Raw genomic sequence first — 27,337 nt, 5'->3', positions numbered from 1 at the left:
TACACCACACGGTCTTTGACACGTGGACTTTGAACAAATGTGCATCCCGTTTGCGGCTCAAATGGCACGGGTGTCGGCTCGAAGTGGAGATACGCAAATCAATGCACCACAGTTCAGACAATATCCAGCGAGTCCATCCTCCAGATCTCGACATGTTGGACATCCTTCTCTTCAATCCGTTTCAATCGCCGCCTGTACACGGTGTCGGCCTTATTTTGGCTCTCCGTACCATCCTCTATATACCCGTCGTCAGTCTGGCCAGTTCTCCCAATATGTTCTTCCAGGACCGGTCCGATCTCCCAGACCTTCCAGCCTACGCCAACATACTTTAGCTTTGCGAAGTCCGTGCTCTGTGAGCTCGGACCACCGCCTCTTTCTATGAGGCAGCTGGAGATTTTCTCCTCGTGAAGGTCATCTGGTAGACTGACGAAGTTCTCGTACGCTTCTACATTTTTCCTGCCTTCCTCACCACATGCTTCCTGGCCCAGCGGAGCAAGTACACGAAGGGCCCACAATTCACGGAGAAACGGTATGAGGAGCCTCAAGGCCTCGAACTTGGAATCTTCAACGCAGTCCAGAGCTGCGGCGAGCTGTGTCAAATTCGGACAAGTCCGAATGAGCCGGGCTGTGATTGCGGTGGGAAGCGGCCAGCGGGCAGGGAGTATGAGGTGCCTAAGGGTCGGGCCGCATACATTGCAGATGTTGTCCAGATACAGGTCGCGAAGGGAGATTGAAGCCGCCGCCGCGGCCGATATGGCTCGAACAGGTGTGTTTCTCGAGGAGCGGACGTCATCGGTCGCTGCTTTGTAGTATGGGGATGAGTCGGCCGAGTTCGAGGAGCTCTCGTCGGGGTTGTTCATAGGGGCCCCGTTTGGTCGGTGGTGCTTGTACCGTGCGTTGATGAGATACAGCTTCTCCAAACCCCCAAAATTGCCCAAGTCTTGTGCGTGCCTCCTGTGCAGTTGGTCGATCCTCAAGCTTTTCGGGCTGGGAGCATGCTCCTCGGCCTTCACTATCATATGCCACGTCCGATCAATGAAATGCGTAGCATTGACGGGACCGGAACGATCGCCCACCACCGGGGCGTCCTCGTCCGGGCCAAAGGTGTTCACAGAGGTGACATGCTCTATTCCGGTGGTGTCCACTGCGTGGAGACACTCGGTTGGGTCGACACTGTTCAGTAGATTGTATACGCCCATACTCTTCAGGCGGAGTCTCCTCTTGGCCGCGATGATCTTGCGAAAAAAGTGTGTGAGGATGACAGAGGGTTCGCCTTGTTCACGCATGCGCGGAGAAAAATGCATGACGAGGTTCTCAAGCTTCGTGCCATGGAGCAGAAGGGTGGATACGTCGTCGGGATAACACAAAGGATCGTAGTGCGTGAACGTCAACGACCTCAGGTTCGGTAAAGGAGGGAGCTCATACGACGGTTGAGGAGACCTGTTGGAAGGGAAACGAATCCACAGTGACTCTAGCCGCTCGAGCTTCGCTAGCCCGGCGTAGACATTCGGTTGTGTGCGTATATTCAGGTCCCAGCGGAAATTCTCGAGGTGAGTGCACTGATCAAGGACCGCACGGACAGCAATGTTCAAGATCATGGTGCTCTCCGATACCCGGCCAACTCTTGCATGTTCGCTCACGTCTGCAGAGCTGAATTCTCCCTCCAGGCTCAGCGACCGTACCAGACTCGAGACGTTCCGTGTGACCAGCGCATTCAATCCCATGGCGAAGGGGCTCGCGCTGCCGAACCCTTCCGGCACATCCTCCCTGTAGCGAATGGCGCTGTATGATTTCAACGTGACATTTTTCCACAAGTGCGGCAGTGTCATGTACCAGAGAACGCGGGATGTGCGACATAGTCGAGCCAGCGAGGCGACGTCATCGTCAAGGAAGGAAATGATATGTGCGACGACCGTCAAAGGGATCGAGTTGACGCCAAAGGCGCCCTCAACTTCCGGACCATTGCGGTAAAGATGACTGGCACGGAAGGTCATCATGCGGCCTCATCGAGCAGTCGAGGCAGGGGTGCGCACTGTCGCTTACGCCTTCGCACGCATAGCCGAGGCCTCGCTGGAGCTCAGGCGAAAAGTACCACTCGGATAGCATTGATAAACACAGGACAAGTGGCATGTAGGTCGACGAAAGTTATGCAGCACATGCTCACATGCTCAGGCAGAACAATTCACATACGTAGTCCGTAAGCTGCATATATGCGCGAAGTGGTCCACAGTAGGTCTACTCCGCATCATAGCGACAGGAGGTACAGCTACCCCTTCAGGAGCATGAGGAGGCAGGTACGCCGAGCGCAGGTACAGGACTGAACACTGGCCGCCTCCAGATCGACCTTCCGATCCCAGGGAATGAGCTTGTACCAGAGAATGTAGAGGATGAGAGGGTTACGAAGGAGACTCGTAGCAGTAGGTCCTGGCGTCGTACTGTCACGGGGGTCTTGGTTTGGCGCATGGCAAGTGATCTGGAAGACGCATGCTATCTATTGAATGAAGCTACTATTTCGAGGTTGATCCTGTGCCCCCTGTGTCTCTTCCATCGCTCTCCGTGGCTTCGGCGTTCGTCAGATTTTGGGATGAGTCACAAGGAGCCTGTGCCGCTTGAACAGACCGTGAAGATGAATGACGAATATTTCCAGAAACAGGGGGTTCTCTTTCAGCATCTCCGCTCGACGGGGCTGGAGCCGGAGCAGCCGGGCTTGTCACTGCTACCTGGGTTGGGATCTCACTGCCAGCCTCGTTCGATGCATCCTCCGCGATCGGTGCAACCGCTGGAGGGCGCGCATAGGTCGCGGACCTCGGCGAAGTCGGGTGAGAAGCATCAATCACTCGGCTCGGTCTGGGGTCACTCTCGGAGATGATCAGCGAACCTCTAGGCGTATATATCTGTTGAGGAGAGTGAGTCTGGCCAAAGGTTGAGGCCGGGTGGCGCAAGGCCACAGCATCGGGCCGCACAGGTACTGGGGTTGACGGAACGTCTAGATGTGCGTCATCGGGAGACCAGGTTCGGCCGTTTGTGGGTGCTGGAATGAAGACCACCTGGCCCGGAACCTGCTCTCTTCCATAGAATGCCTGCCCGGGCAATGCTGGGTCCGTATTCGCCATTCGAACAGAGCCTTCCTCAATCGGAATACCTTGGACATCATCAGGAGACCAAGTCCGTTCATTGGTTCTCGGCGCCGGTATGACCGTGATAGGCAGGGAAGCGGCGGCAGTATTGCCGCGGGCACCAAATCGCTCTCTTTGCGTAGACGCAAACGCTCCCAATCGGTCCCGCAGATTTAGCGTGCGATCAATGGGGGACCGTCGTACGCCACTAGCATTTTGGGCATCAGCCACCTCTGCTGGCGGTTCAGACCTGCGTCTTTTGAATGGATTTTGGACAGCTTGCCAAAGATTACGGCCTTGCGACGCCGCCAATGTGCGGGCCACAGTTTGCAGTGCCAATTCTTTGTCTGCACCAGCTGGAGAAGAGCTGGAGTCGTCTGAATCTTTCGGGGCGTCACCATTGGTGTGGCCGCCTCCTTCACGACGCAGCTCTGGTTGTGGATTCGGCGGTGGACTTGCGGGATTGTGGTATCGTACAGCATAGACGGTGCTGGTAGCACTTCCGGTATCGCTTCGATTGGGGGGCGTCGTTGTTTGCTGAGGTATCACAAATTGCGACCCGGGGATGGCGTGGCCGGCTGCGCCCATAGCATCCGCGCCGGTAGTAATGCCGTCTGATGGCACTCGTTTTCTCCGTTTGCGTAGTGGAAGCCGACCACGAACCCGCCGATACTGAGACGCCATTCTTTCACCCATACCCTTGCCCCCACCACCGCCATGGTCTGGTCCCAGGTCTCCACGCCAGCTGGCATCCTCTGATGGAGTCATGTCCAACATTTCGTCGCCATCAAAGATTTCACGTCCCAGAATACCGTCCTTTCTTTCATCCCGTTCCAGAGACTCGATTCTCTCCACCCATTCCCAAACGACGACACTTGCAGCTGCGGCGCCAACCCATCGGATATACTCGCCCCACCCCGCCAGATCGGGCTGCGATATATCGAGAATGAAGAACACCACAGGAATTACCACGGAAATGAGGGATAGCAGGGCGACCAAACATATATTCTTCATTTTCGGATGCCAGAACGCGAACCGCCTTTTCGACAGGCAATAGTAAACCACACAGGACGCATAGATTAGAGAGATGGCCAATTCAAACAGGTAGTTGAGGGCAGGAATGGCGTCCGAGAAACTCCTGGGCCGTGTCCTGGGGCTGCCGCTGACAAAAGAGTCTAAGATGCTGAATATGGTGTCAAAGCTGACCATGGCAAAACCAAGCCACTTAATGGTAACCTTCTCCTTATGCCGAGGAAATAATCGTATCAAGGTCTGTACCTGAGCGAGCCACAAGAAAGTGTCGGATATGACCCGAATGATCCGGATCTCCAGGCTATCAACGACGTTGTCAACCAGCTGACTCGAGTCGATGTAGCCTTGATTATATTGCCTTTCGGCGACATTGAAAGTGTCGGCCGTCGCAATTGTGAGGGATATGGCCACAGTGACCGTCGCGATCTTTTGGAGGAGAGGCCTTCGTCCCACACCCACCACAGATGATGAGCCATAAGATCCTGTTATTATGCCGCGTCGACCTAGAAATCGCGTGCCTCCTCCTGGCCCTCCGAGATAGAACGTCCTCGGCGTGATGAAGATGAGAATGACGAGAATGTAGCTGATGACGGTCGCGGTGGCAAGAGCAAATATCTGGGGAGATATGGAAGCATAGAAGGGATTGGAGAAGCCGACGACCGAGGAGTTACCAGTGGTATCAGGGCTTATGATTGGATTCGGGTTCTCGCAAGGCAACTTGAAGGTGACCCTGGCGTGGAGGGTGGTTGTGGAGTCATCCTCGAAGATGAATATGCCTGTCTGCCCTTAGCATGTTTCCTTCCCCAACGACATCTTGCGCAAACCTCCACTTGGCAGAATCAAAGGCGTGCACCATGCCTCCGGAACCGTGTGGCTCGCAGCCGGTGTGCTCAATTGTCCCCATAGTTGGCGAACAGTGATTGAAGCATCGTTGGACATGCCGCGGCTACCGTTGAGGTTGTACAGCTCCAGCAAGCGGCTCCGGGTACCACATTGTCAATGCGCCGAGACTCGAGAGAGTCGTCGAAGACTGCGGACGCGCGGCGGACTTCGTCATACGACACACATGGAATAGGTCGGCTACTCTTCAACTCTTGTCTGTGGACAGTGTAAGGATTTGCAACAGGTACTCGATCACGCAGGCAGCAGCCGAAGGGATAGAGGGGGAAGAAGAGTGCTCGAGTGAATCAGAGCGGGTGTTGATGGCATTGAGTTGAGTGCAGCAGTAAGTTAGTTAGTTGGTGGAGCAAGTGGAGCGGGTGCTGCACGTGCCTCGCCAAACAGACGAAGAGATTGCGGGGCTGGGTCGGAGAATTATTTATCCGTGATACCATGCAACTGAGGCACCTAAAGCGTCTGTTCGGCTAATTATGCAGTGCTCCAGACGTGGCACCGCCAGCTGCTGTAACAGGGTGGCATGTTTGTGGGATGTTCGAATACTGGATAGAGACCCGACTGTGCATGGCAAGTCCAGCATCACCATCCCAGGTATCCCAAGCGCTCATCCTGTCACCGGTGTTACGGCCGCGATGTTAATTCGTCATTCCACGGCCTGTCAATGATCCCAACGCCTCAGATCGTAAATCGCGAGGCTACTAGTGCCGTGAGGCAAGGATCCGATCACCCATCAAATGACCCAACAGCAGGTGGCAAAACGAAACAAGAGGCTTCTCCTCCTCGGTTGTTTTGTCTACTTCACATATTGCCAAAACCAAATGTCTGACTGCCGTTCCACTGCATCTGGCTGTAGTTGCGGTTAGTGATGGCCTCCAGCAGATCCCTCCCTCCTAAGGTCGGACCAATGCCCCCAAATCCTTGGTCAACCGTGGCTTCATCACCTCCCCACAGGTTGTCAAGCGGGAGGGCGAGCCAGTCACCTCCCGCAAGGTCTATTCCCGAGCCCATGTTCACATCGTCTGGCAATGGAAAATCCATGTCATGATCTCCAAAATTTGGTGGCGGCACGAAAGTTTGCGAATCGAGGTCGGCCATGGACTTTGCCTGAATGCCAGCCAGCGGATCAGGCCCAGTTCCGTAAAATTCAAGCTTTGGTTGCACGGAACTGGTGGCCACAATCTGTTGGGGTGGTTGATTATTGACGCCGTCATGGCCGTGGGGAGAGGGCGGTCCTGATTGTTCTCGACTTGGGCCAGCTGAACCTGTGCCAGGGATTTGGACTCGAATCAAGGTCTGTTTCACGTTGCCTAGTATGTTCTGCACTAACCGGGAGGTGGACGAAGCCAGGTGGACGTCGTCAACAACTTGCTCAGACATGAGATCTGTGATCTTTTCGAGTCTCTGCAGGCATTTACGCACTAGTTCTTCGTGGATCCCCAGGCTGAATCGCTGTAAGACATTGGATTAGTCGCCAAAAGAGTTCTGGAGTAGGGCAAGGGCTCCACGTACCTTTAGCGTGAACATCATCCCGGACAAGCTGCGGAGATATGTGCGGACAGGAGCGTTCCTGAGAAAGCCCTGGGCGGCAAGGCCGTCAATGACAAGATCCAATATGTTGAGGGCAGCCTCCGTCACTTCGTCGATGAAAGGCTTGTTCTCTTCGGAGATCCTGGCAAGCGTCGCTCTCCGCATGGTCGCACCTCCCTCTACCCAAGATTCGACGACCTTCTGCAAACCCAAGGAATTGATGTACAGCCGGGCGTACTCATACTCCATGAGCAAAATGCATTGCATGACGGGATGAATGTGGACCTTCCATCTCTCCATCTCATTCTTCCAACTGTGCAGCAAGGGCGTGAAGGTGGCAATAGATTCCTTGTATCTACCACTCGCTGTGAGCTCCCTGGTGAAGTGGTGAGACGAGAAGATTTCCCGATTCGCTTGATTCATGATCCTAGCAATATTTACCCAGCAGCCTTGCATGAGGTCGATTGGGTGATCTTGCTTTCGGCTTGTCTTGTCCCAGACCGTGTCAGATTCCCACTGATCAACGTTGAGCGATGATTGAACGCCCATGCGACCGCTAGTCTGAGCAACATAGACAAGAACTAGATGTCGGACCCGTCTTTTTCGTGCACACTCGGAGTCGGGCCCATGATCATGGCGACAGTTGAAGTGGTTCGTGTCGAAGACACCAAGCTCAAAGGCAAGACTCTGAGCGAGCCCAAGGATCATCCATGACATCTTGTCGGACCTCCAGGCCGGTTCAAGCCAGCTAGCGTAGGGGAGATTGTCGTAGTCTCTGGTACCGAGCCGCTCCTCCGATTGCCCACCTAATTTGGAGTCAACATCGATCGGCATGAGCAAACTGCGGTCGAGAAGACCATTCTCTTCATCCCCCGGTGGGAAGTGCAGAGCGCGTGGCTGCCAATCGGTGAGCAGCAGGAGGGCTTCAATAGTGCCCAGAGTTCGTAGGCTGCCTTGCCAGGTGAGTTGGCCAGTATTGGTTTCCTGAATTTTGGCGGTACTCCCGCCTCCACAGAATCCTCCGCCGAATTGTTCTTGGCCCCAGAGAAGTCGTTCCACCTGCCGGCGGAGGTGAGTCCACAGCTTGTCGTGTATTTGGTAAGACCGAGACACCGCCGCATTGCCGGACAGTGGCATGTGACGTGAAGAGATAGCCAGGATTGCGAGGGCAAGAATGGGCTCATCAGCGAGCAGCGCGTGATGTTTGACGGGTGACCTGAAATCAGGGAAGACGACCGGAGTCATAGGGGCCAAGTTGGCGTAGAAGTACTCGACGTATTGCATGGCTTCCCAAGCAGTGAACCAGCCATTGCGAACAAAGCGCATCTGCGACCATGTCTTCATACCAGCTTCTTGCTCAGCTTGCTCTGCCGGAGATAGGCCAACAGCGCTGGGCTCCTCGGGGCCGCCATGTCCCAGACTTGATATTGTCTTCTTGCGCACGCCACGGTCAGACAATGGGCTCTCCTTGTCACCTGGAGCGGCGCTTTCAAAGACATGAGCCGCATCAACCAAAGCCATGAGACTATCTTGCGAAGTTGACACTTGAGCACCTAGTGTTGCGGCGGCGGCCTGACTTTGCAGGTGAATATCGGCGCTGGGCTTGTTGCTTGCTGGGCTAGGATACATAGAAGAGGCCTGCACGCGGTGAGGTTCGTTTCGGGGTTGTGAAGTAATTGACGCCCGGGGATTGTTAGACACGTGAGGCGACCAAGACCGTCGAGGAAACCCATTCGTCGCAGGGAGCGCCGCAGGTTGTTGTGAGTCTTTGGAAAGACCGTAGTGGGATGCTCCATTATTCACCGACGCCTGGGCGCTGCCAGACGGGGTGGACACATCTCTTGCTGTGCCGTCCAGCCGCTTCTGCTTCTTCCGGGTCGGTGCAAATTCACATTGGAGGCGCTCGCGCATGCATCGTCGGCAAGGAGGTTCAGCTGGCGCATCGACACCTGCAACATCTGTCGTTAGTGACAATACGGAAGATTGACGCTTGTGTCACCTACTGCCTAAATCGCATTTCACTTTACGTGACCTGCAGTTTTGACATGCTTGATAGCCTCGCCGATGCGGCTTGCCGTGCGCATTATGGCCATCTCCAGGTTCCGGAGAGGAGCTCGCCTTGTAAGCATGAACATTGCTCAGATCGTTGACAGGCAGTTGTTGGTGAGCATTGTAAGCCATCGCGGGCCAGGAACCGGGCGGGGAATTGGGAGTAGGTTGGAATGCTGGTGGGTTTGTGACGCCGAGATAACCGTTCGCAGCTGAGAATCCAAGCGGAGAGGTCTCTGGGGGTGGCTGTGGCTGTGGCTGTGGCTGGGACCATTCCTGGAAGGGCCCGAGTCCCGCTGCTGGACAGCCACTAGCCAACTTTGGTTGTGGCGGTGCAAATACACGGTTTAGCTGGTTGAAGGCCCCAACGTCAACTGCCATCGGCGGGCTGAAGTCGAAGTCGGCGCAGAGCTTGAACAATGACGATATTGAACTCGCATAGTCCTTTCCACTCGACTATAGGTTGCCTCTGTCACCCGGCGACTTGGGCGAGTCCTGAAATGCTCTGGGGGCCATGGCGTCAGCCCTACTACATGACATCGAGGAGAGCTTGGCCTAGGTTCACAGTAACACATTCTTGTATGTCTCGCGACACCTGTTACCTTAATTCACGAATCGAGACGCGAATCTATGGTGAATAAAGTGACAGAGGGGATGCCACGCCGCCATTAGCCGCACTTATGCGGTGGCTTTCTACGATAACAGGAGTTTGCGAGGTGCAAGGACATGACCTCTTAAAAATTGAGGACGAAGCAGGGACCCCTAAGATGATATGCTCTTCATTGCCAGCTGAGTATTTCATTTGGCCATAGTCACTTGTGCCGCACCGGGGAGAAGCGCTGTCTGTATGACAGTCCTCTTGCCAGTGATGTTGTTACAAAAGGATCAGTCTCTTTCTCTTTGTTGTCAATAACATTGCCGTTTGTCTTCGTGCCGGTGATATCCCCCGACAGGCTCCGAACACTGTCTTCGCTGGTACGGCGCAAGATGTCTGGGGTCAAGCGACCACCCAACAAACCCCTGACGCCGCCAGCTTTCCGTGCCGGCATTTCTCCAGTACCAGCGGTCAACACATAAAGCAAATACTTCAGGTTGGGAAGCGTATGTCGAATGTCAAGCACTCGCAGACCTTGCCGATTCATAAGAAACTCAATGTCTTTGTTCAACAAAAAGACGGCATACTCGAACTTATAAGGAACGGTCGTTGGATGCAGTGGGTATTTGCGCTGACTCAGTCCAATCGATATCGGATCAAATATGAAGGATGTCGAAGCAGAAGGCTCCAGCATGTAGGGCAGGGAGACGGAAAGGTAAAGGGCCAGTTGATGCACCAATTGAGCGACGAATCCAAGGGCTGCGGCGATTTCGTCTCGGTTGGTGTCGTTGTATACCGAGTTGGGGAGATGGATGCCGCGGATGGTGAATTGGAGCGTTCGGTTCTTGAGTGGTTCGATGGGAAATATCGTCATGAGAGACTCACAAATCCGCCTCACTTGGCCACTAGAATCTGCTTCGATTTGCTTTAGTCGACTCTCCAGTTCTTGAGACTCCCTGTTTCCGGCTTCAGTCAGCGCTAGTGCCTTTTCTTGGGCTTCGCGTCCTCTGGAGAGTGCCTGCTTGCGCTGCTCCAGGGACTGCTGCAAGTCTTCCCTCTTCTTCTTGAGTTGTCGCAATTGCTTCTGCTCCGCAACCAATGCAGCCTTGACCTGAGGACTGTCATCATCAACTTGAGGTTCTGCGGTGTCATCAACAGTAAGGACACGAGCTTCGGCAAGGATTCTGTTGATGTCCTGCTCAAGTTGTGACCGCACTTTAACAGCATCCTGTATACACTCATCCAGATTCGCAAGCTGCATGAGAGCGTCGAAAGTCGAGCCAGGCTTACTAGTGCCAGCCCTGTGATCAACAGCATGCTCAGCAGTTGGATGAGGTTCGGCGGGCAGATCCGTGAAACTGGTATAGATCCCATCCGACAGATGCAAAAGGACACAATTCTGAGGCAATGGATGATGGAAGTTCTCCAAGCTTCGTCCGACGAATTGTAGAGACCGCAAATTCAATTCCAGCTCGACGAGGAGGCAGTAACTTTCAGTTTTTGAAGGACGTGCCCAGACGCGGACGGCACACTCGTCAGACCTCGAGATCTGAGCACCGGTATTGTCCAAATCGAAGAACGCAAAGCTCGGGTTCATTGATTTCTCTATCACCTCACTGATGTAGACTGGCTCAGAAATGCCAGCACAATGGATAGAGATCCAGGTATCAGCCAATCGATCAACGACAATGTCTTCTAGTTTCGACTGTCGCACGCGCGGACTTGTTGTGGCCCAATGTAGAGTGCTTCTTCTGCGCATCTTGACCCCACCAGGCCTGCTCTGTTGCTTTTCGATTCTCTCGAAAGAGGTGGCTGCTCTCTGCGGGCCGCCGGGGACTGCACCCTCATCGATCGCGGTGGGGAGGTTTGTGAAGGAGCGGGAGTGCGTCAGCGGGCTGGCGTCCCCTTGCAATGCACGCCTGGCTGGAGAAACAAGGTTGTATGGAGCATCATCATCCGTTGTCGTCTTGCCCTTCCCTCTGGAACTCGTTTGCGTTACATGGAGGTTGCGCAGGGAGATTCCGTGCAGATGCCGCAGCCGGCGATTCTAACACTGTATTAGCGGGAGTGAGTACATCCCGACCGACAGAGCAGTCCTCACCCAGGAATAGAGGAACGGCCGCTCATGAACCTTCGCATGAACAGCGGGATCATCTCCATGTTCGGCCATTGCTTGCAGTTCTGAGTCGGTACATTGCGGTGGCACAACACTAAGATCTGCTGCGCTAGTCTGTCGGCAAGAACGCGTGTGTGTAAGAGCCTCTGAAGGTATTAACAAGACGCGTGGAAGTTGGCCTCTACATCTGCTGTCGCAAGAGTCTCGTCGCCAACTATTATCCAGTGATGTTCCAGCGATGTTTGCCTCTAGCCAATGAAGGAGATAGTTGGCGGATCGCGGAGAATTGCAGCATCATATTGATTGTCCGATGTTCTGCCGGATAATAAAAGTCACATGACTAGTTTGTCTCCTGCTTCATCTTGTCATCGGACTCCTGCTCAGGTTGGGCGAGTCCACTCAACAATGGTGTAAACAGAGAGCCACTGCCTTGCCCACTCGACGGAGGTATCCACAACCGTAAGAAGCGTGTGAGCTGTACCAAAGCTATGTGGCAATGGGTCCCTCCACTCTCAGTCACAACTGAAACCTCACATACCTGTTTCACAGCACAGATGGGTACCCCGTTACCGGTTGCTACTAACAATGCAAAAATTCGGGCTCGTTTCTGTTGACTTCAGCTGATGCTGGAGACGAGGTAGGTACACCTTTTGCCATTCCAATGTCCAGGCCTGGCAGCCTTGTCAACACCTCCTGGACGGAGGTCACACAACCCCGCTAGATTCCACACTCACCAGTCCAGGATCTCCCATTAATGCCTGTATCACACTGGCAGCTGGCTTGGACCCTTGCTCCGACGGTCGCTCAGGTCCGAATCAAGCCATAAGTTGTACCAAACAGCAAGCCTCGGTCCACACCCAGACGGCTGGGAACCCCTACCCCTTTCCCGGTTGATCTCCTCTTGTAACTTTCTGGTATGGGAAGATTTCCCTTGCCCAATGAGAAATATCTCATGCACACCTCTTCGGGACGGTTTTGTCATTGATTCGGGACCTGTTCTCTTCTCGAACAAAGCATTGTCTCCTGGACGACGTGTTCCTTTCTTACATACTCGAGTTCTCGATGCATTCCGCCCTCTACATTGCGGTCGAAGTCTTGGACAGTTGCTATGACAGCAGTCTACCGCACGTCTAATTTCGTCGGATTTGCCAAACGGAAAAGAGTCAATACACTTGTCGAACATGGCGGCTCTCATCATGCCCAAGGTCGCCGTCCCAGGTCCGATGAGAAGAATATATAAACGGCGTGGACGCCGCATTCACCTCAAGCAACTAAGGCCTCACTTTCTGTTTCTTCGAGGTATCTAGGAAGCTCACCTAAGTCACTTTCTCCTTTCTTTCTCGTGGATTCATTTTCTGTATTTCTATTATCCCACGCTTCTCCAGCCACCGACTACCCTTCTTAAGCATGAAATTCTCGTCGACAACTTTCATTTTGCTGGCCGCCAGCGGGCAGGCACTCGGCTCGTGGAATCACTGGCTGAGAAACGTTACTGTGACAGAGACCGTGACAAGGGCTATTCAGTCCTGTCCTTGCAATGGTGAGGAGCAAAATGTCACTCCCCTTCCTCGGAGCGAAGGCGTACAACACTTTCGAAAGCCCGGGCCGCCTTTCGCGCCATTCGGACCGCCTTTCTCCCAGAGACCCGGAAAGCCTCTCTCCAACACTGGTCCTAACAACGAGCCATGGGCCAACTGGTTTGGCCCGCCCACCACGAAGTCGCCTAATCCGTTGAGCACTTCAGCCTCTTCGCGACTTCTCAGCTCATCGTCAAGCGCTGGACCCTTTGGGGGCTCGGCCAGCTCTAGGCCGAACGGCTACCCCGCCGCTCCAAACTCGAGCACTTCGCTGTCATCTTCCATATCAACGACGAGTAGTCGCGAGGGCGGCAGTACAATCGGAGGCTCCACTTCATCCTCCCCCACCATCTCGACCTCAACAAGCAGCAGCTTCGGCAGCAGCCCTGCCACGACAGTATCTCCCACCAGTATAAGCAATAGCCTTGGACCAGTTGGAGGCACAAGCGCAACGTCTACCTCAACTACCTTGGCTGCTTCGACTACCCCGGGCAGCAGTAGCGCCAGCTCAGTGGGAGGTAATACCACGAGCTCCTCGAGTCCGAGCAGAGTCTCGACGAGCTTTATCACGACTTCCTCCTCTACGCCTTCTACCAGCAGTTCGACAGATTCCAGCCCGGCCTCCACAAGTAGTTCCCTTCGAAACTCTTCCACCATCGAGGGACCCGCTTCTACTACCACTCTTTTGACGACCACGAGCGGCGCCACCGCTGTGACTACGTCCTCCTCCATCTCCACTACCACCACCGCTTCGCCTGTCGCTGTCGTGACGGCTGATGTGAGCTCATTTAGCACCACCGACGCCATTCTGGAAGCACACAACATTCATCGAGTGAACCACACAGCTGCTAACTTGACTTGGTCTGAGAACTTGGCCAGTATCGCCGCGGATATTGCTGTCACTTGTATCTACGCTCACAATACGTAGGTGACTCCTCTCTCACATTTGCACAGTCTCCGTCGAGTAAACGCTAATCTTTTGTTTTCAACCAGCACCGCTGGCGGAGGAGGTTATGGGCAGAATATTGGTGCCGGGTATACGCCCAATCGAGTACCGGCAATGATTGGCAACAGCATGTACAAAACGGAGATGCCAAACTACCCGCTGCCCTACGGACAGGACAACGTCGACGTGTCCAACTTCAACAACTGGGGTCACTTCTCACAGATTGTGTGGAAAGACACGCGTGAGGTTGGCTGTGCGACCCAGTATTGTCCGAACGGATTGGCGAATACTGGGTCTGGCACCAGCCCGTATTTTACAGTTTGCAACTATAGCCCAGCTGGTATGACCTCTTTCCACCTCATTTGCTAGTGCGTACTGATCTGCGTATCAGGCAATATCCAAGGCCAGTACAGCCAAGTTGGCGCTCCTCAGGGCCAGCCCATCACAGAAATACTGCCCAATTAAATGAATCTATACGATCGTGTACGATAGGTCCTGCGTCTCGGCGCACATCGTGACATCAGATTCCGTCGCAGAGCGAAGGGGAGAGGCTAAGGAGTGGTACTTGCAACAGGTTGCTGAAGTTCCGTCGATGGACACGTTCCTCGAAGTCTATCCCCGTCAGCGGTTGCGGACTATCTGGTTATAGTATTCTTGAAAGATTGTGCTTTTTGGTGCCAGGTACATCTTCAACTTCAATTCTATGCCGTCCTTTTTTGGATAGCCAAATTTGCAAACAGGATTCAATCATCCCACGTGCAATCGACAAGGTCGTGCTCAAAACGTGTCAAAATCGCTCACGTGAAGGAAAGCTTTTCTGCCCAAGAAAAGTATCCAGCATCAACGGCAGCAAATCATGCGTCTACCACAACTCCAGGCGCCGTGCTTGATGCGATGCTAATTCGTCCCGCATGATTCCTGCTAGTCACTACTTTCGTAAACTGTCAAGGCGGGCTTGCAAGTCGTCGTCTTCGCCTCCACCGCCTATAGCCTGGGCGACCCGGCCTTCCGGTACAGCTGCTTTCTGGATTCCTGTCGGAGTCTCACCGAGCTAGCAACCTCATTAGCAGCAAAAATGAAGGAGCAGCGCAATGACTTACAGCATTGTTCAAATCGACGCCAATCTCGTCGAGGACTTGATTCACCACTTCCTCGCCTTCCTCTTCATCTTCCAGCCCTGTGACATCGTCGATGGCATCATCCATCATCTCCTGGCGCTGGTCCATGATGTCGTTCTCGCGCTCGAACTCCATGGCGATGCGCTGAAGTGCCGGCAAGTTCATCTGGCGATTCATGCTGCCTAGAAGCATCGTAGCCCCTTTCATGGACTGCATCATCTGCTCATTGCTCCGGACAGTCTGCAGAGGACTCGGTCAGCCGCAGACGGCCACGGTATAGACGGGAGAACAGCATACTTGTATCCTCAGGCTGATGGCCTGCAACTGGGTCCTCATCTGGTAGAACTTCTGGATATACCGCCGTGTCCGAACCAGATCCTTCGCCTGGATCTTGCAGGCACCAATCTGACCGTTCTTTGCGCTCTTCTTGATATCTGCCACGAGTTTCTTCTCCTGGTTCTCTAGCTTGACCCGCTCACGGTCCAGTTCTCTTTGCGTTTTCTCGAGCGCACGTTGGTGTTTGCGCAGACGTTCTGCCGGCGTCATTCGCTTGCCGAAGGCCCATTCTATGATCTGGTGGTAGTGGTGGTTAGTGACGGGGGAATTGCGCGGCTGGAGGGATGCAGATGGCTCACATTCATGGCGAAGAAATTGATGGGACCCAAAGAGACCCTGGTGGAGTTTCAACCGCTGTCAATATTCGATTTATCGCGACTTGGAGTCAGAGTTCCTGCTGTTGTCTTGCTGCAATCAGAGGGCATCGACTGTTGCTTGGAGCCTCCAGGGCCGCCAATGACGTTGCGGGTCGGAACAATGTCGGGGCAGCCGGTGGCCCGATTGGGTTAGTCTGACCACGTGCCAGGCTCGTTCGGTCACTCACTGCACCAGCACCTGCAATTCTTGTGGCAGGGACTGACGTGACAACGTCTGCAATTTATTCTTCGCCGATCCTCTACGAACATCACTATGGACATGAATGTCTCCGTTGACCCGCTGAAAGCTACCGTTCCCAGCTGCACATAATCGCGCCCGCCTCAACAATGAGCCACACCAGCAATGCTGCAGGCGAAGGGTCCTCGCGCCCAAACCAGGATCCTGTACCCGACAAATACTTCGAGCACGACGACGTGGCGTCGCCTGCACCCTCCTACCGGCCCCAATACATGACTGTTGGCAACGGCTCGCAGTCATCTCATGCTGCTGCGTTGATGGAACAATTGGAACGAGACTCGGGCTATGGGAGCATGCCGGGCGACGTGCAGCAATCCGGTGGCGAGATGCGCGCATGGGAGGACGAGTTACTACGGGACAGACCGACACCCGCACATACCCCTCAGGTCGCTGGACAACCCGCAACCATATCTGAGACGGAGAAACGAGCGCTCGCAAGCCATGTGCATCAACTCTATTATAACCAGAATCGCGTGGCCCTTGCGAAGGCCATTTCCCAAACCGTCGAACTCCTTAAGCAGCTACAGGAGATGAACGCGCAATGGCCTGCGCATTACCCTGCCGTTCAGAGACCCGAAAGCGGAACGGAACCTTCCAGACCCGGTATGCCACATGCCCAGTCTACACGAGATGCTACCGACATGTCGCGGCAGATGTTTCTCAAGAAGACAGCACATGATCGGCCGGCGGCCCTGAGAAGAGCAGGGACTTCAATAGGAGAGGACACCACGGGGGAATCAAGTTCGCAGGTCCAGGCCCGGAAAACACCTGAGCCCCGACTTATCACGCCACAGATCGCCCAGGAGTTCTCCATCCTCAAACTTGATCTGAAAGTCGGTGCATTGTCCCAGACGGAATTGGTGCATTCGCTGGAAAAGAAGTCAATAGCATCACTCTTGGACGGGAAGATCAGTCAGAGCGTACGCCATCTGCTGGCCCTCCGAGATCGGATTGAGGATACGTCGAGCAAGGTGTTAGTGACGGGCGATTTGAATGCCGGCAAGTCGACGTTTTGCAATGCCCTTCTGCGGCGGAAGGTCCTACCCGAGGATCAACAACCCTGTACGAGTATATTTTGCGAAGTGTTGGATGCTAGGGACAATGGCGGGATTGAGGAGGTGCATGCAGTGCACAAGGATACCACCTACGACCGCAATGACGAAAGCACCTACGACTCGTACTCTTTATCCGAACTCGACAAGATCGTGATCGACAACGATCGCTACATGCAGTGCAAAGTCTACATCAAGGATGTCAGATCCATCGATCAATCACTGTTGAACAACGGTGTGGTTGATATTGCGCTCATCGACGCACCGGGCCTGAACTCAGACTCGGTCAAGACAACAGCAGTGTTCGCGCGACAGGAAGAAATTGACGTGGTGGTGTTCGTGGTATCGGCCGCCAACCATTTTACACTCTCTGCCAAGGAATTCATCTGGCAGGCTGCCCATGAGAAAGCCTATATCTTCATGGTGGTAAATGGTTTCGACAACATCCGTGACAAGGAAAGATGTCAGAAGATGATTCTTGAGCAACTGCAAAAGCTCAGCCCACAAACTTTCAAAGAGGCGCAAGAGCTGGTACACTTCGTTTCCAGTAATGCTGTCCCCATGGTGCCTTCTTTAATGCCACCTGGAGGGGATGGCGGCGGCGGTGGTGGTTCCGGCCCGTCACCACCCGATGGCGATGATGACGGAGACAAAGGCAAAGGCAAGGACAAGGAAAAAATCCGAGACTTCGAAGTCTTGGAAAGTGCTCTGCGAAGATTCGTACTTGAGAAGAGAGCAAGGTCGAAGCTGGCGCCCGCGAAGACGTACTTGATGAACTGCCTGGGCGATATGAACGTTCTTGCCACAGTGAACCGCGACGTGGCGCAGTCCGAACTCGAGCGAGTGTCCAAAGAGCTTTCCGAGATCGTCCCAGAATTTGAAGAGAAGCAGAAGCAGCGAGTCGCAGTGTCGGAGCAGGTTGAAAAGGAGATCGACTCGACCTCAACAGAGGTGTACAACCACACACGTTCAACACTAACTACTACCATTGCCAATGTAGGGAAGCAAGACCACGGTGTCGAGTACCCTGGCCTGTTCTCGGCATTCCAGTATGCAGAGGACCTCCGGGTTGCCATGCTTGACCAGATCTCCGCTGCCGTCGCCAGCTGTGAGAACTACGGACGAGCTAGAACAATTCAGGGAGTAAGCATGATCAAGTCCCTCGGACTGTTACATGTCGGCGACAGCTACGAGAACCTCAACTTTGCTGCGGACAAAATGTTCCAACGGAGGAAGGATGCTCTGGTCAGGTCTGTCGATACAGATGTGGAGATCTGGGATTTCTTCGACGTAGCCGGTGTGTGGGAGCGGCAAGAGAAGACGGTCGGTACAGGTCTGGCCCTCACTGTTGCCGGAACATTGGGAACCAGGGCCGTGGGAGGTGTTGGCTGGGTCGATGGGGCCTTTGGCGCGGCCAAGATCATTGGGAGTCGGAATTTGAGAAGACTGGTCCTGCCCGGCATGGTCGCGGCTGGTAAGTTGTGCCCGTCTCCCCAATTACTAGCAAGATTGTGGCTGACAGACATTCTTAGCTATCTTGACAGTAGCGTACATTCTCTCTACCATTCCACAAACACTCCCTCCTCGACTTGCACAAAAGCTTTCGGTCACCCTTGCCCAGATGGACTACACTCATAGCAATGCGCATCGAATCGCCTCGGAAGTGCGACGCGTCCTGCGCTATCCGGCTCAAAATCTCACAGCCGACCTCGCGAATACTGTTGAGGAACTGAGGCAGAAGAAGGAAGACGTCACCAAGACGAAGAGGGAAAGTGAAGTCGCACGAAAGTACTTCACCAACCTTGTTCGAGACTCAGACGAAGCGAGAAGAAGAATATCGGCGATCGACTTGGAAGGAGGGCCACCGGGCGCGGTGGGAGCGTATGCTCCGGGCCGACTCTGAGCCTTGCAAGGACGCAAAAGCGCAAGAGGCAACAATTGGACAGAGCAATACTTAATGTGGTGCTGGCATTGACGACTTGATGGACATGAGCGCGCGATTTCCTCCACTTGGCCATTCATTCGGACTTCTTGTACAAACTCAACTTCTGCTCGGAGACAGCGGGAAAAATAATTCAGTCCAACAATCTATCCTTCGACACCGGGTGCATATCAGAATCGCCATTATCTTGTCGGTGATACTCGATCGTGACCGCTAATAAAGTGTATGACTAGGCGATCCAAAATTAAGCTTATGGTGCTTGGATTGCTTATCCGCAACGATCACTGGCTTATGAGGGAATATATCCAACGGTCGTCTAGGCCTTTCATAGCCTGGTGCCTGCGTAGCCATCAACATCACTCCTCACAGAGATCCGCGTGTGCGTACGAGGGACGCCAGAAATTTGTGGAAGCAAGGAACAAGCGACACCAGCCTCGACATCGACGTCATTGACGACGCGTTCACCACTCACCACTCACTCACCACTCACTCACCACTCACTCACCACTCACTCACCATGTCTGTCGTCGCAAGTCAAGGCTAATACCTACAGGGATCCCAAGTATCCAATCAGTGATATTGGTGTTGAAGAGCGTTATTTGCCACTACTATATCACTAGCAATTTCACCTCAATGAGCAAATCGCTCTTAATTATAACCATCCAAGTTGAAGCACTTCTAACACTACCAGCTCAACTTACTTCAAGAAGCGACTCATTCTTATAACAGTCTCGGTGGAAGCTCTCTCAACGGCAACATCTCAATTCAACCTCTACTCGCAATGGCCAACCCTTACCAGAATCCCAACCCCAACCTTCCAGCCGAACTTCCAGCCGAACTCCCAGCTGAAATTCCAGCGCAGAGTGGACCACAAAACCTCAGCACAAATCCCCCTACCGAGCAGCCACTGAACATACATACCGGGTATGGCACCGGATATCAACCGCAGGAACAGTATCCGCCACCTCCGCCGCAACCGCTTCGACCACAACACCTCAGCACCGCTCCCGCTACAGAGCAGCCATTGAACATGAATTCGGGGTATAACACCCAATATCGATCGCAGGAACAATACCCTCCACCTCCACCGCAACCGCCTCGACCACAACAGATGGTAGTGCCTGTCCCGAGCTTTGAGCCTCCTCCTCCTCCATCTCTACCGCAAAGACCGGCTCATGAAGGATTCAACGTCGAGGCTCAAGCTCCCACTCATCTGCAACCTCCAGCCTACAATCCAGCGGACTACGCTCATGGCCAACAGTATCAAGGGCATCAACAATTCCAGCCTCCCCCACAGCGGATCAAGCAGACCTTTCCAGAGGACGACAACCCTTCCAATCCCATCCATTACATTCGTGATCCTCACAAACTGATCGGATATCTGGTTCCCTTCCCGCGGCCAGTCCTGCCAAAGGTTGACGCCGAGACCATCCCCAAGCGCTTCATGATCTACACCCCTCCGCCACCTCCACTCAGCAAACCCGCCGAAGGTGAAAAGGAAGCCAAGCTACACAAGGTGCAGCGGAAGTGGCAGGAAGAAGTGCGGTCGGCAAAGACCAGCACCGCCAAGACAGCCAGCTGGAAGGGCGTCAAATCGAAAGCGACGCGCGGCATCGACTGGGCGATCCACAAGACCACGTCCTCGAATCTGGACTTCCTGGGCCGGGTGTCCCCCGGACCTCAATCCGACACGGAGAAGGACCACAGCGACAACGAGGGCCCCGACACGCACAAGACCGTGGACGTGGAGGAGATGGTCCTGATCTACCCGCCAGCCATGCAGCTCACGAACGAGCAGATGCGCGAGGAGTTTGTGAACACGATGCTGCGCACGAAGTCCAAGGCGCAGAGGGACACGGTCATCGCCACGGGACTGATGCCCGTGGCATATGGGATCGACATTCTCGCGACCTTCATCTGGCCGTTCGGCGGGCTCGGCGAGATCGACACCGTCTGGGCGTATTCGAGTTTCCGTGGGGCCAAGACCGCGCGCAGTGTCACCAAGCGGCTCACGAGCTCGACGCACGCCGGCAGCCCCAACCACGAAGACGAGGCCAACAAGCTGAGGCTCACGTTCACGCACTCGCAGCGCATCGAGGTCCTGCGCAAATATCTCGACGCAGAATGCCACAAGGTGGATCCGAAACTGTTCCCGCGTTACGAGCACTCGCCGACCGAGAGCGACGTGTTGGAAGCCATCGGGTGGGCGCCCAGCCGGGATACAGAGAAGACGAACTGGGAGGACGAGCACTGGGAGATGCAGGAGGTCAAGGAGGACCTGAAACGCGTGTTCAACAAGGCCGCGAGCGAGTGGAGGAAGTGGTGCAAGTTGTTGGCCGAGAAGCCGGAGAAGGCGATGAAGAAGTAGGCCTGTCCCTGAAGCGACGCAGTGCAGCACTGTATGCCGAAGCATGGATAGATTTCCTGCATGTGCCAAGTCGGCGAGAATGAAGCATTTTCCAAAAAAGCTTACTTCTCGCCTCGTCTCACGAACTACGCACTCGACTTCATGTGGTCTTTACCTGCATCGTTCTTATTTCTTCGTCTACGAGTACTTTCGTCTGCATGTTTTGGTGCAGTGGGCATGGGTCCTAGGTGGATCGATCAAATCTTTTGCTTCTTTTTTTCTTACACGGGGCCATCATTGGAGGTGAAAAAGGAAACGAATGCTCATGCTTGACTTCATGTTAGGACCTGATCCCGGCCCCGTGTCGCGCGGCTCTCAGACCCGACGGGGTTCGATTATATCCCAAGCAGAACCCCGGTATCGTCGATTGAAAATATTGTTTACCCTCAAGAGAACTAAATGTCATCACAGGGTATGGTCCACGTTTACAGGTGATACACCACGATTGCATGACGAGAACAGCAGAAACGCATTTCCAAATCCACGTGGTAGAGTGTCCTCTTCCCTGACAGACAATGTTACACCGTGATCCATTGGCTGACAGCTCGTTGCAAAGCAGAAACCGGAGCAGAAAAGACCCACGATCATTCTGCCGACAAGTCTATGCCGAGAGTCCAAGATTGACCAAGTAAAGAGCTAAAGAGCCATGAGTAGTCCTGAAATCCGGGCTTGAACCCAAAGTCCCCTGTAGTCTTGTCGCCATCCATTGAATGAGAAACTGGCCTCTCTACGCCTTCTACACACTGGTACGGAAGCCAATGGGAATGCCGCAACCCGTGGCAGTCAGTGCTTGGCCGCAGGCCACGACAGTCATGGTGAGGCTGAAAACATCGTCTCCGGCATTGTCCACTCAAGCTGTCGCGGTCGCCGATGCGGCGTTGAGGGCGGAATTCTGAGACTGAACGATTGATATGAGGGCATCGGTTTGCTCGTTCCCCGTGGAACATGCCTCGCAGTTCTTGGAGTCGCCTTGGAGCTGAGCGCCAACCCAGACGGAGACTAATCCGGCTGCTCCGCCTGTTACTCTTCGTCGGGGTTCACTCTGCGATGATATTTCGGAGGAAGAATAACTCACCAGCAGTGAGCCGAGCAATAAAAGGATTGTTGTTCAGGAATTCGTTTACTGAAAGTCCGGCCGACAGGGCCGCTTGTCCGGCGCTTGCAAAGTAAGGACCGCCGAGGGAGACGTCGGCGAACTTGAAAATCTCCTCACAGCGGTATCCGAACATGAAAAGTCCAAAGGCGACAAGAAGCTCAGTTTACAGTACGAACATCGACTGGGATGCCTCCAGTCTCGACGTGGGAACTTCCAAAAGGCCGGAAAAACTCTGAAGGCTGCCTATGAGGATGCGAAAGGTCTACGAATGGACACGAGGAGCAACGTACTCACCATCCAAATTGGATTTGACTACGCAGAAGCCATTCGGTCTCAGCCCGGCCGAGAGACCGATGCTACTGCGACGCGTTCAAGGATGTATTGGAGGCACTTTCGCTCTGCCCGGAAGCAGCAAGACTTGGCTCGGTCGATGGCCAACACTGCTGCAATCCTGATAACCGCGCGTCCCTACGCTGAATTACTGATGGAGGCGGCAGAGTCATGCCGAGACCAGAAGGTGCAGAAGGTCGCCTACCGGGTCGCGAGAAAGGTGCCGTCGGAAGCGTGGACCACTGGGAAGCCTCACGTGAGGAAGCTCGTAGAAGAGTGGAACTGGACTACGCTTACGGATCTGCTCTGGGTGGGCGACTCATACGGACAGTGCCTCACATACCTCAGGGCTCCGTCAACGGCAGTTGGGATGCTCGAAGAGGTGTTCCAGATTAGGAAGACGTGGAAGCCCGATGCCGACGAGACTGCGACGACACTCGCGCTTTAAAGGAGGCGCGAGAGACCAAGCATGTCCAGGACAATTTGAAGGCTGCTGAGAAGAAAACGGCCGGTGACCAGCAGGCGGTGGTGACAAGAAACCAGGCGAGGAGAAGAAACCAGGAGAGGAGAAGAAACCAGGCGAGGAGAAGAAATCAGGCGAGGAAAAGAAACCAGCGCAGCCCAAGCCCAAGCCCCCGAAGCCCCGGAAGGAGTCGCGTAGGATCGGCTTGTTGAAGTACTTTGCTGGATATTTGCATTGATGTGCATGCTCCTGAACCTAGCTCATGTGCCAGCAGAGCGATCAATTGGATCCTGTTGGGTATCGTAGCAGGAGTATACAAGCTCCCTCACCACGTGCCGGCGTGGCTGAATGTGCAGCAACGGTGAGCTGCAAAATGCTCTTCGGGGCATTGTTGGCCAGAATCACCACAATCATTGAAACTGATGCTCTTCTTGACGAAGTTTTTAGGTCGCAGATTGAGCGATCTCGCCAAATGCCCAAGTATTCGTTGATGTTATTCTTGCGAGCTAAGTTCTACCGGCAGTGCTTGGTTGTGATTTTCGAGTGGAAGAGACGCCGGGGGAGGGGGGGTCTGGGGAGAGAGGGAGGGTGATGGAAAAGTGATCTTGTAGTCTTTTAAAGCGGCGGCGGGCCCAACCTCGACCATGCCCAAAGCGGTAGGCCGCCTAGACCAAAGACGGATTTCCGAGCAACAACTTTACCACACACCCACAGTCCGAGGTACAACAAGGGTATTTTTTGATCCAATACCTTTCGTTTGTCATGTTAATGATCGGAGGAACACTTAGAGGGTTGCCGTCACATTCACGGTTAGAAATGTCCCTTGCTCTAACCCAGCTTCAAGTGAGACAAAGTCGCAATGTGTCCACAAAAGGGAGGGCGGGTTCGGGAGTGATAGTATCTGAAAAGTGCTATGACTCAGAAGATGAACAGTCGAGCATTTTGTTCATTCATCATTGCACTATCTGAGAAGTGCTATGGTTCTAGTAGCCTGCCTGGAGTGCCAGTAACCCTCTGACTCGATCCAAGCATTGCACCAATGTTCCAAGCAGGTACAGTATTCCGTCTTTCCAATGCCGAAAACACAATTTTGTTACACTCTCGAGGTCGTCCGATGGATCCTCGGACAGACCGATGACTTTCGAGGCCTCACATCAGAGACGATGTTGATATGCCCGCATTTGCTAGCGACGTTTGACCGCATCAATGCTCCTCGTGGCCTGAATGAACGCGGTATGCCATTCCAGTAAACGTATGGGCCCGTGCAACGACGGTCTCTCCGTGCGTGAGCCCTTTCCCGACAACGCATTCACATCCTTCCCGCTTTTTGGAAGTCATCTCCTCGACTTGAGCGGCTGCTTTGCGCATGAGATCGTCTCCAATGCCTTTGTAACCCTCCTTGCGAAACGGCAGGATGTTCAACTTGGACTTGCCCTTCCCAGCCACCAGGGTACTCAGAATAAACAGCACAACCAATGGGAGGCCTCTCTCCTGTCTTGGGGCTGTTCCGTAGAGGTCTTGCATCTGCGTTGCCACTGCATCTCGCACAGAGAGGAGGAGCCGGGTGCATATGCGGTGCATCGTCATATAGTCGAGCGAGAGCTCCAGCGACTCCGCCTCCAGCGATTGGCGCAGCTTGCGAAGAACGCCTACGGGGCTGATGTCTGGAGTAACAGCGCGGCGAGCCTTTTTCGACGCTTTCGGCTCCCGTGATGGAGCCTTGGGGATCACAATGTCACACATGAGCGCCTCCTCGCCCTCCGAAGCTTCCACCATGACTTTCCGCTTGTTCGTGCCCAGGATGTCCAGTAATTCTTGTGCACTGAGATTCTTCCGGTCTTGTTGGAAGCAGTACCGGTGAAAGAACGCGTCGGAAATGGGAGTCCGCTTTTCCAAGACTCTATGTCCGTTCGCTTTGAGCGCAATGTTATGTGGCTTCCTCCGGTTCCGCGCGAAATTGGTGATGGAGAAACCGAGGACGGCCAAGCAAAAGCGCTTGTGGCAATCGTCAGGGGTTTGGGGAGCTGCACCGGCGTACAGATTCGATTCATCCTGGGCCTTGTAGACAAAGTCCATGTCTCGCCACCGACCTTGCATATAGCCTTCCTGGATCAAGGCATTGTTCAGATGAGCACAAGAGAGGATGGCGTCGGAGCGGCAGTTGACAAATTCCAGAGCCAGGTGGCGGTACAGGGCTTTGATGGCGTAGAGCTTGATCCCACATGAGATTGGATTCATCTTCAGGAACCGGAACGATTCAATTTGCTGCCCGTCAAACAGATTTGTCACATCGCGAGCCCTCTGCAGGAGATCCTCCTCGCAGATATCGCGGATCATTCGACTCAAGTAGTCAAATGCCTCAGCAAACGGATGGAATGGTCCGTCGGATCCATTGTGATGATGCTTGGCCTGGTCTTCCATGGAGAGTACTATCATTTTACCGACCATCTGAAGTAGCTCGAAGCCTTTGCCAATCTGCTTGTGCAGCATGTGGTGGATGTCAAGGAAGACTTGCGTGGCGAAAGCGAGCCACAAAGGTACCCTGGCCGACCAAAACATGTCGAGAAAGCCCCGGGTCAATTCGTCAATGTGTGAGTCGCCGTGGACGTCCTGGCCTCCCATATATACCATGATGTCGGAAAATACCTGGCTAAGGAAGCGGCGGTCTTCCAGGAACGCCTGTTGTTCCAGCGTCCTTGAGCAACCAGACTCGGGTCTGTAGGTGTCTGCCGATGGGCTAACCACAGTCTTCATACATCCGAGGTCCAGGAAATATCTCAAATGCTTGTAGGCCGACCACAAGAAGGCTTCTGGTGCGGCGTTGTGCGTCGCAAACTCGAAGTCATCCTCGCTCAGGTCAGTGTACTCTGGCAAATCTCTCATGCGTTGACAGAGTATGGCATGCTGGCTTTTCAGAAGCGATTCGACGTTACCATCTCCAGTAAGGTCTTCCAAGTCTCCTTCCAAGCGCCATGCCAGCTCAAAAGCTGTATTCGAGGTCAAGGCAGCTGTGGTCAGATCGAGGGTACCTCTTTGATAACCCCTCCAGCAGTCTGAAATCACTTCACGCATTTGTTGCATGTCACTCAGCAGACACACAAATGCCACGGATGCCTCAAGAGAGTCTTTGGGTCGTTCAGCCTTGCAGCACAGGTCTGGCATGACACGTGGTATTTCCTTGTGAAGATGTTGGCCCGGCTTGTCACCGTCGTTGTCTTGCTCGGTCGTTGACAAATCATCTGTTGACAGGCAATCGAACATATTGGTGAAGTTGAAGCCAGACCTGTCATCAGACTTGGCAGCTTCTTGTGGTCTAGGGCCACTCTGCCCCTTCTCAGCGACAAGATGGCCTAATTTCTGTTGCACGTTGACCAGGATGTCCACAAAGTGAGCGTGACGCGAATCCGATTCCAGGTTGGTGGAGGACCGCGAGGACCCTGAATATTGCGGGTCTGCCATAGCCTTGCTCACCTTTCTGCGCAGGGATATGGCTCGTTCAATCACTCTCATGAAGTGTTCCGGAACCTTGACAGGGGGTTTGCTGAATGAGGATATCTGCTGAGCCATGGGAAGGAAGTCTTGAATGGCTATGGTATAGGAAGCGCTCGAGGCCCCATCTTCTTGCTTTTTTGCGTTTTCTGCGTCACGCCTTGCGAGGGTCCTGGCTCTTCCTTTCAGCTTGTTTGGCGTCTTGAGTGGCGTTTCGCGAGGATCGTGGTGCGTGACATAACCGCATTGTTTGGCAGTAGTGGCGAGCCAATGGGCGATATAGTCCGTGTCCGCTTTATAACGCTTGTAGCTTGTGAAGAGGCAGTCGTGCAACATGTTTTCGTACGTTTCGTTGCCACGAGCTGGTCCCAATAACGCCGGAGTGTCATGCGACGAGAAGAGGAGAGATGCTAGAGAACGAGAGATGTAGGTATCGATGGGTTAGAAACACGGTCCCTGGATCCTGGAGCTCAGAGATGTGGTGGTAGAATCAAATCCTGGACGGCATTGCCTGCGTGAGTTCGAAGAAAGCTGAAAGCACGACGCAGTATCATTGGCGCCTCAAGGTGGCTGTCAGCCAGGGTACGGTACAAACAACTGCTTCGTGAATATTGCATTGCACGTGATTTTGGGT

At 54.0% G+C, this 27,337-nt stretch overlaps 10 protein-coding genes across 10 annotated transcripts; 4 read left to right on the top strand and 6 right to left on the bottom strand.

Annotated features, from left to right (window-relative positions):
• Positions 1-113: 113 nt before the first annotated feature.
• G647_08052 (uncharacterized protein) lies at positions 114-1,994 on the bottom strand (the record flags this gene model as incomplete). Its single annotated transcript, XM_008732364.1, has 1 exon — positions 114-1,994. One exon carries the CDS (start codon positions 1,992-1,994, stop codon positions 114-116), a length of 1,881 nt encoding a protein of 626 aa, XP_008730586.1.
• A 513-nt stretch (positions 1,995-2,507) lies between these two features.
• G647_08051 (uncharacterized protein) lies at positions 2,508-5,087 on the bottom strand (the record flags this gene model as incomplete). Its single annotated transcript, XM_008732363.1, has 2 exons — positions 2,508-4,924; positions 4,973-5,087. The coding sequence occupies 2 exons, from the start codon at positions 5,085-5,087 to the stop codon at positions 2,508-2,510; spliced, it is 2,532 nt and encodes an 843-aa protein (XP_008730585.1).
• Positions 5,088-5,843: 756 nt separating this feature from the next.
• G647_08050 (uncharacterized protein) lies at positions 5,844-8,753 on the bottom strand (the record flags this gene model as incomplete). Its single annotated transcript, XM_008732362.1, has 3 exons — positions 5,844-6,494; positions 6,555-8,521; positions 8,576-8,753. The coding sequence occupies 3 exons, from the start codon at positions 8,751-8,753 to the stop codon at positions 5,844-5,846; spliced, it is 2,796 nt and encodes a 931-aa protein (XP_008730584.1).
• Positions 8,754-9,433: 680 nt separating this feature from the next.
• Positions 9,434-11,386, bottom strand: G647_08049 (uncharacterized protein; the record flags this gene model as incomplete). The annotated part of the gene is made up of 2 exons (XM_008732361.1): positions 9,434-11,263; positions 11,318-11,386. 2 exons carry the CDS (start codon positions 11,384-11,386, stop codon positions 9,434-9,436), a joined length of 1,899 nt encoding a protein of 632 aa, XP_008730583.1.
• Positions 11,387-12,739: 1,353 nt separating this feature from the next.
• Positions 12,740-14,320, top strand: G647_08048 (uncharacterized protein; the record flags this gene model as incomplete). The annotated part of the gene is made up of 3 exons (XM_008732360.1): positions 12,740-13,833; positions 13,903-14,195; positions 14,247-14,320. The coding sequence occupies 3 exons, from the start codon at positions 12,740-12,742 to the stop codon at positions 14,318-14,320; spliced, it is 1,461 nt and encodes a 486-aa protein (XP_008730582.1).
• Positions 14,321-14,783: 463 nt separating this feature from the next.
• Positions 14,784-15,519, bottom strand: G647_08047 (uncharacterized protein; the record flags this gene model as incomplete). The annotated part of the gene is made up of 3 exons (XM_008732359.1): positions 14,784-14,906; positions 14,956-15,213; positions 15,271-15,519. 3 exons carry the CDS (start codon positions 15,517-15,519, stop codon positions 14,784-14,786), a joined length of 630 nt encoding a protein of 209 aa, XP_008730581.1.
• Positions 15,520-16,013: 494 nt separating this feature from the next.
• Positions 16,014-18,879, top strand: G647_08046 (uncharacterized protein; the record flags this gene model as incomplete). Its single annotated transcript, XM_008732358.1, has 2 exons — positions 16,014-18,450; positions 18,509-18,879. 2 exons carry the CDS (start codon positions 16,014-16,016, stop codon positions 18,877-18,879), a joined length of 2,808 nt encoding a protein of 935 aa, XP_008730580.1.
• An 820-nt stretch (positions 18,880-19,699) lies between these two features.
• Positions 19,700-21,286, top strand: G647_08045 (uncharacterized protein; the record flags this gene model as incomplete). The annotated part of the gene is made up of 1 exon (XM_008732357.1): positions 19,700-21,286. The coding sequence occupies one exon, from the start codon at positions 19,700-19,702 to the stop codon at positions 21,284-21,286; it is 1,587 nt and encodes a 528-aa protein (XP_008730579.1).
• A 1,565-nt stretch (positions 21,287-22,851) lies between these two features.
• Positions 22,852-23,199, top strand: G647_08044 (uncharacterized protein; the record flags this gene model as incomplete). The annotated part of the gene is made up of 1 exon (XM_008732356.1): positions 22,852-23,199. The coding sequence occupies one exon, from the start codon at positions 22,852-22,854 to the stop codon at positions 23,197-23,199; it is 348 nt and encodes a 115-aa protein (XP_008730578.1).
• Positions 23,200-24,417: 1,218 nt separating this feature from the next.
• G647_08043 (uncharacterized protein) lies at positions 24,418-27,039 on the bottom strand (the record flags this gene model as incomplete). Its single annotated transcript, XM_008732355.1, has 1 exon — positions 24,418-27,039. The coding sequence occupies one exon, from the start codon at positions 27,037-27,039 to the stop codon at positions 24,418-24,420; it is 2,622 nt and encodes an 873-aa protein (XP_008730577.1).
• Positions 27,040-27,337: the final 298 nt, after the last annotated feature.

This window comes from Cladophialophora carrionii (genome assembly GCF_000365165.1).
Source record: "Cladophialophora carrionii CBS 160.54 unplaced genomic scaffold supercont1.6, whole genome shotgun sequence".
NCBI classification, from domain to species: Eukaryota; Fungi; Ascomycota; class Eurotiomycetes; order Chaetothyriales; family Herpotrichiellaceae; genus Cladophialophora; species Cladophialophora carrionii.
The sequence above is the reverse complement of the archived record's forward strand: the minus strand, read 5'-3'. Positions and strand labels throughout refer to the sequence as shown.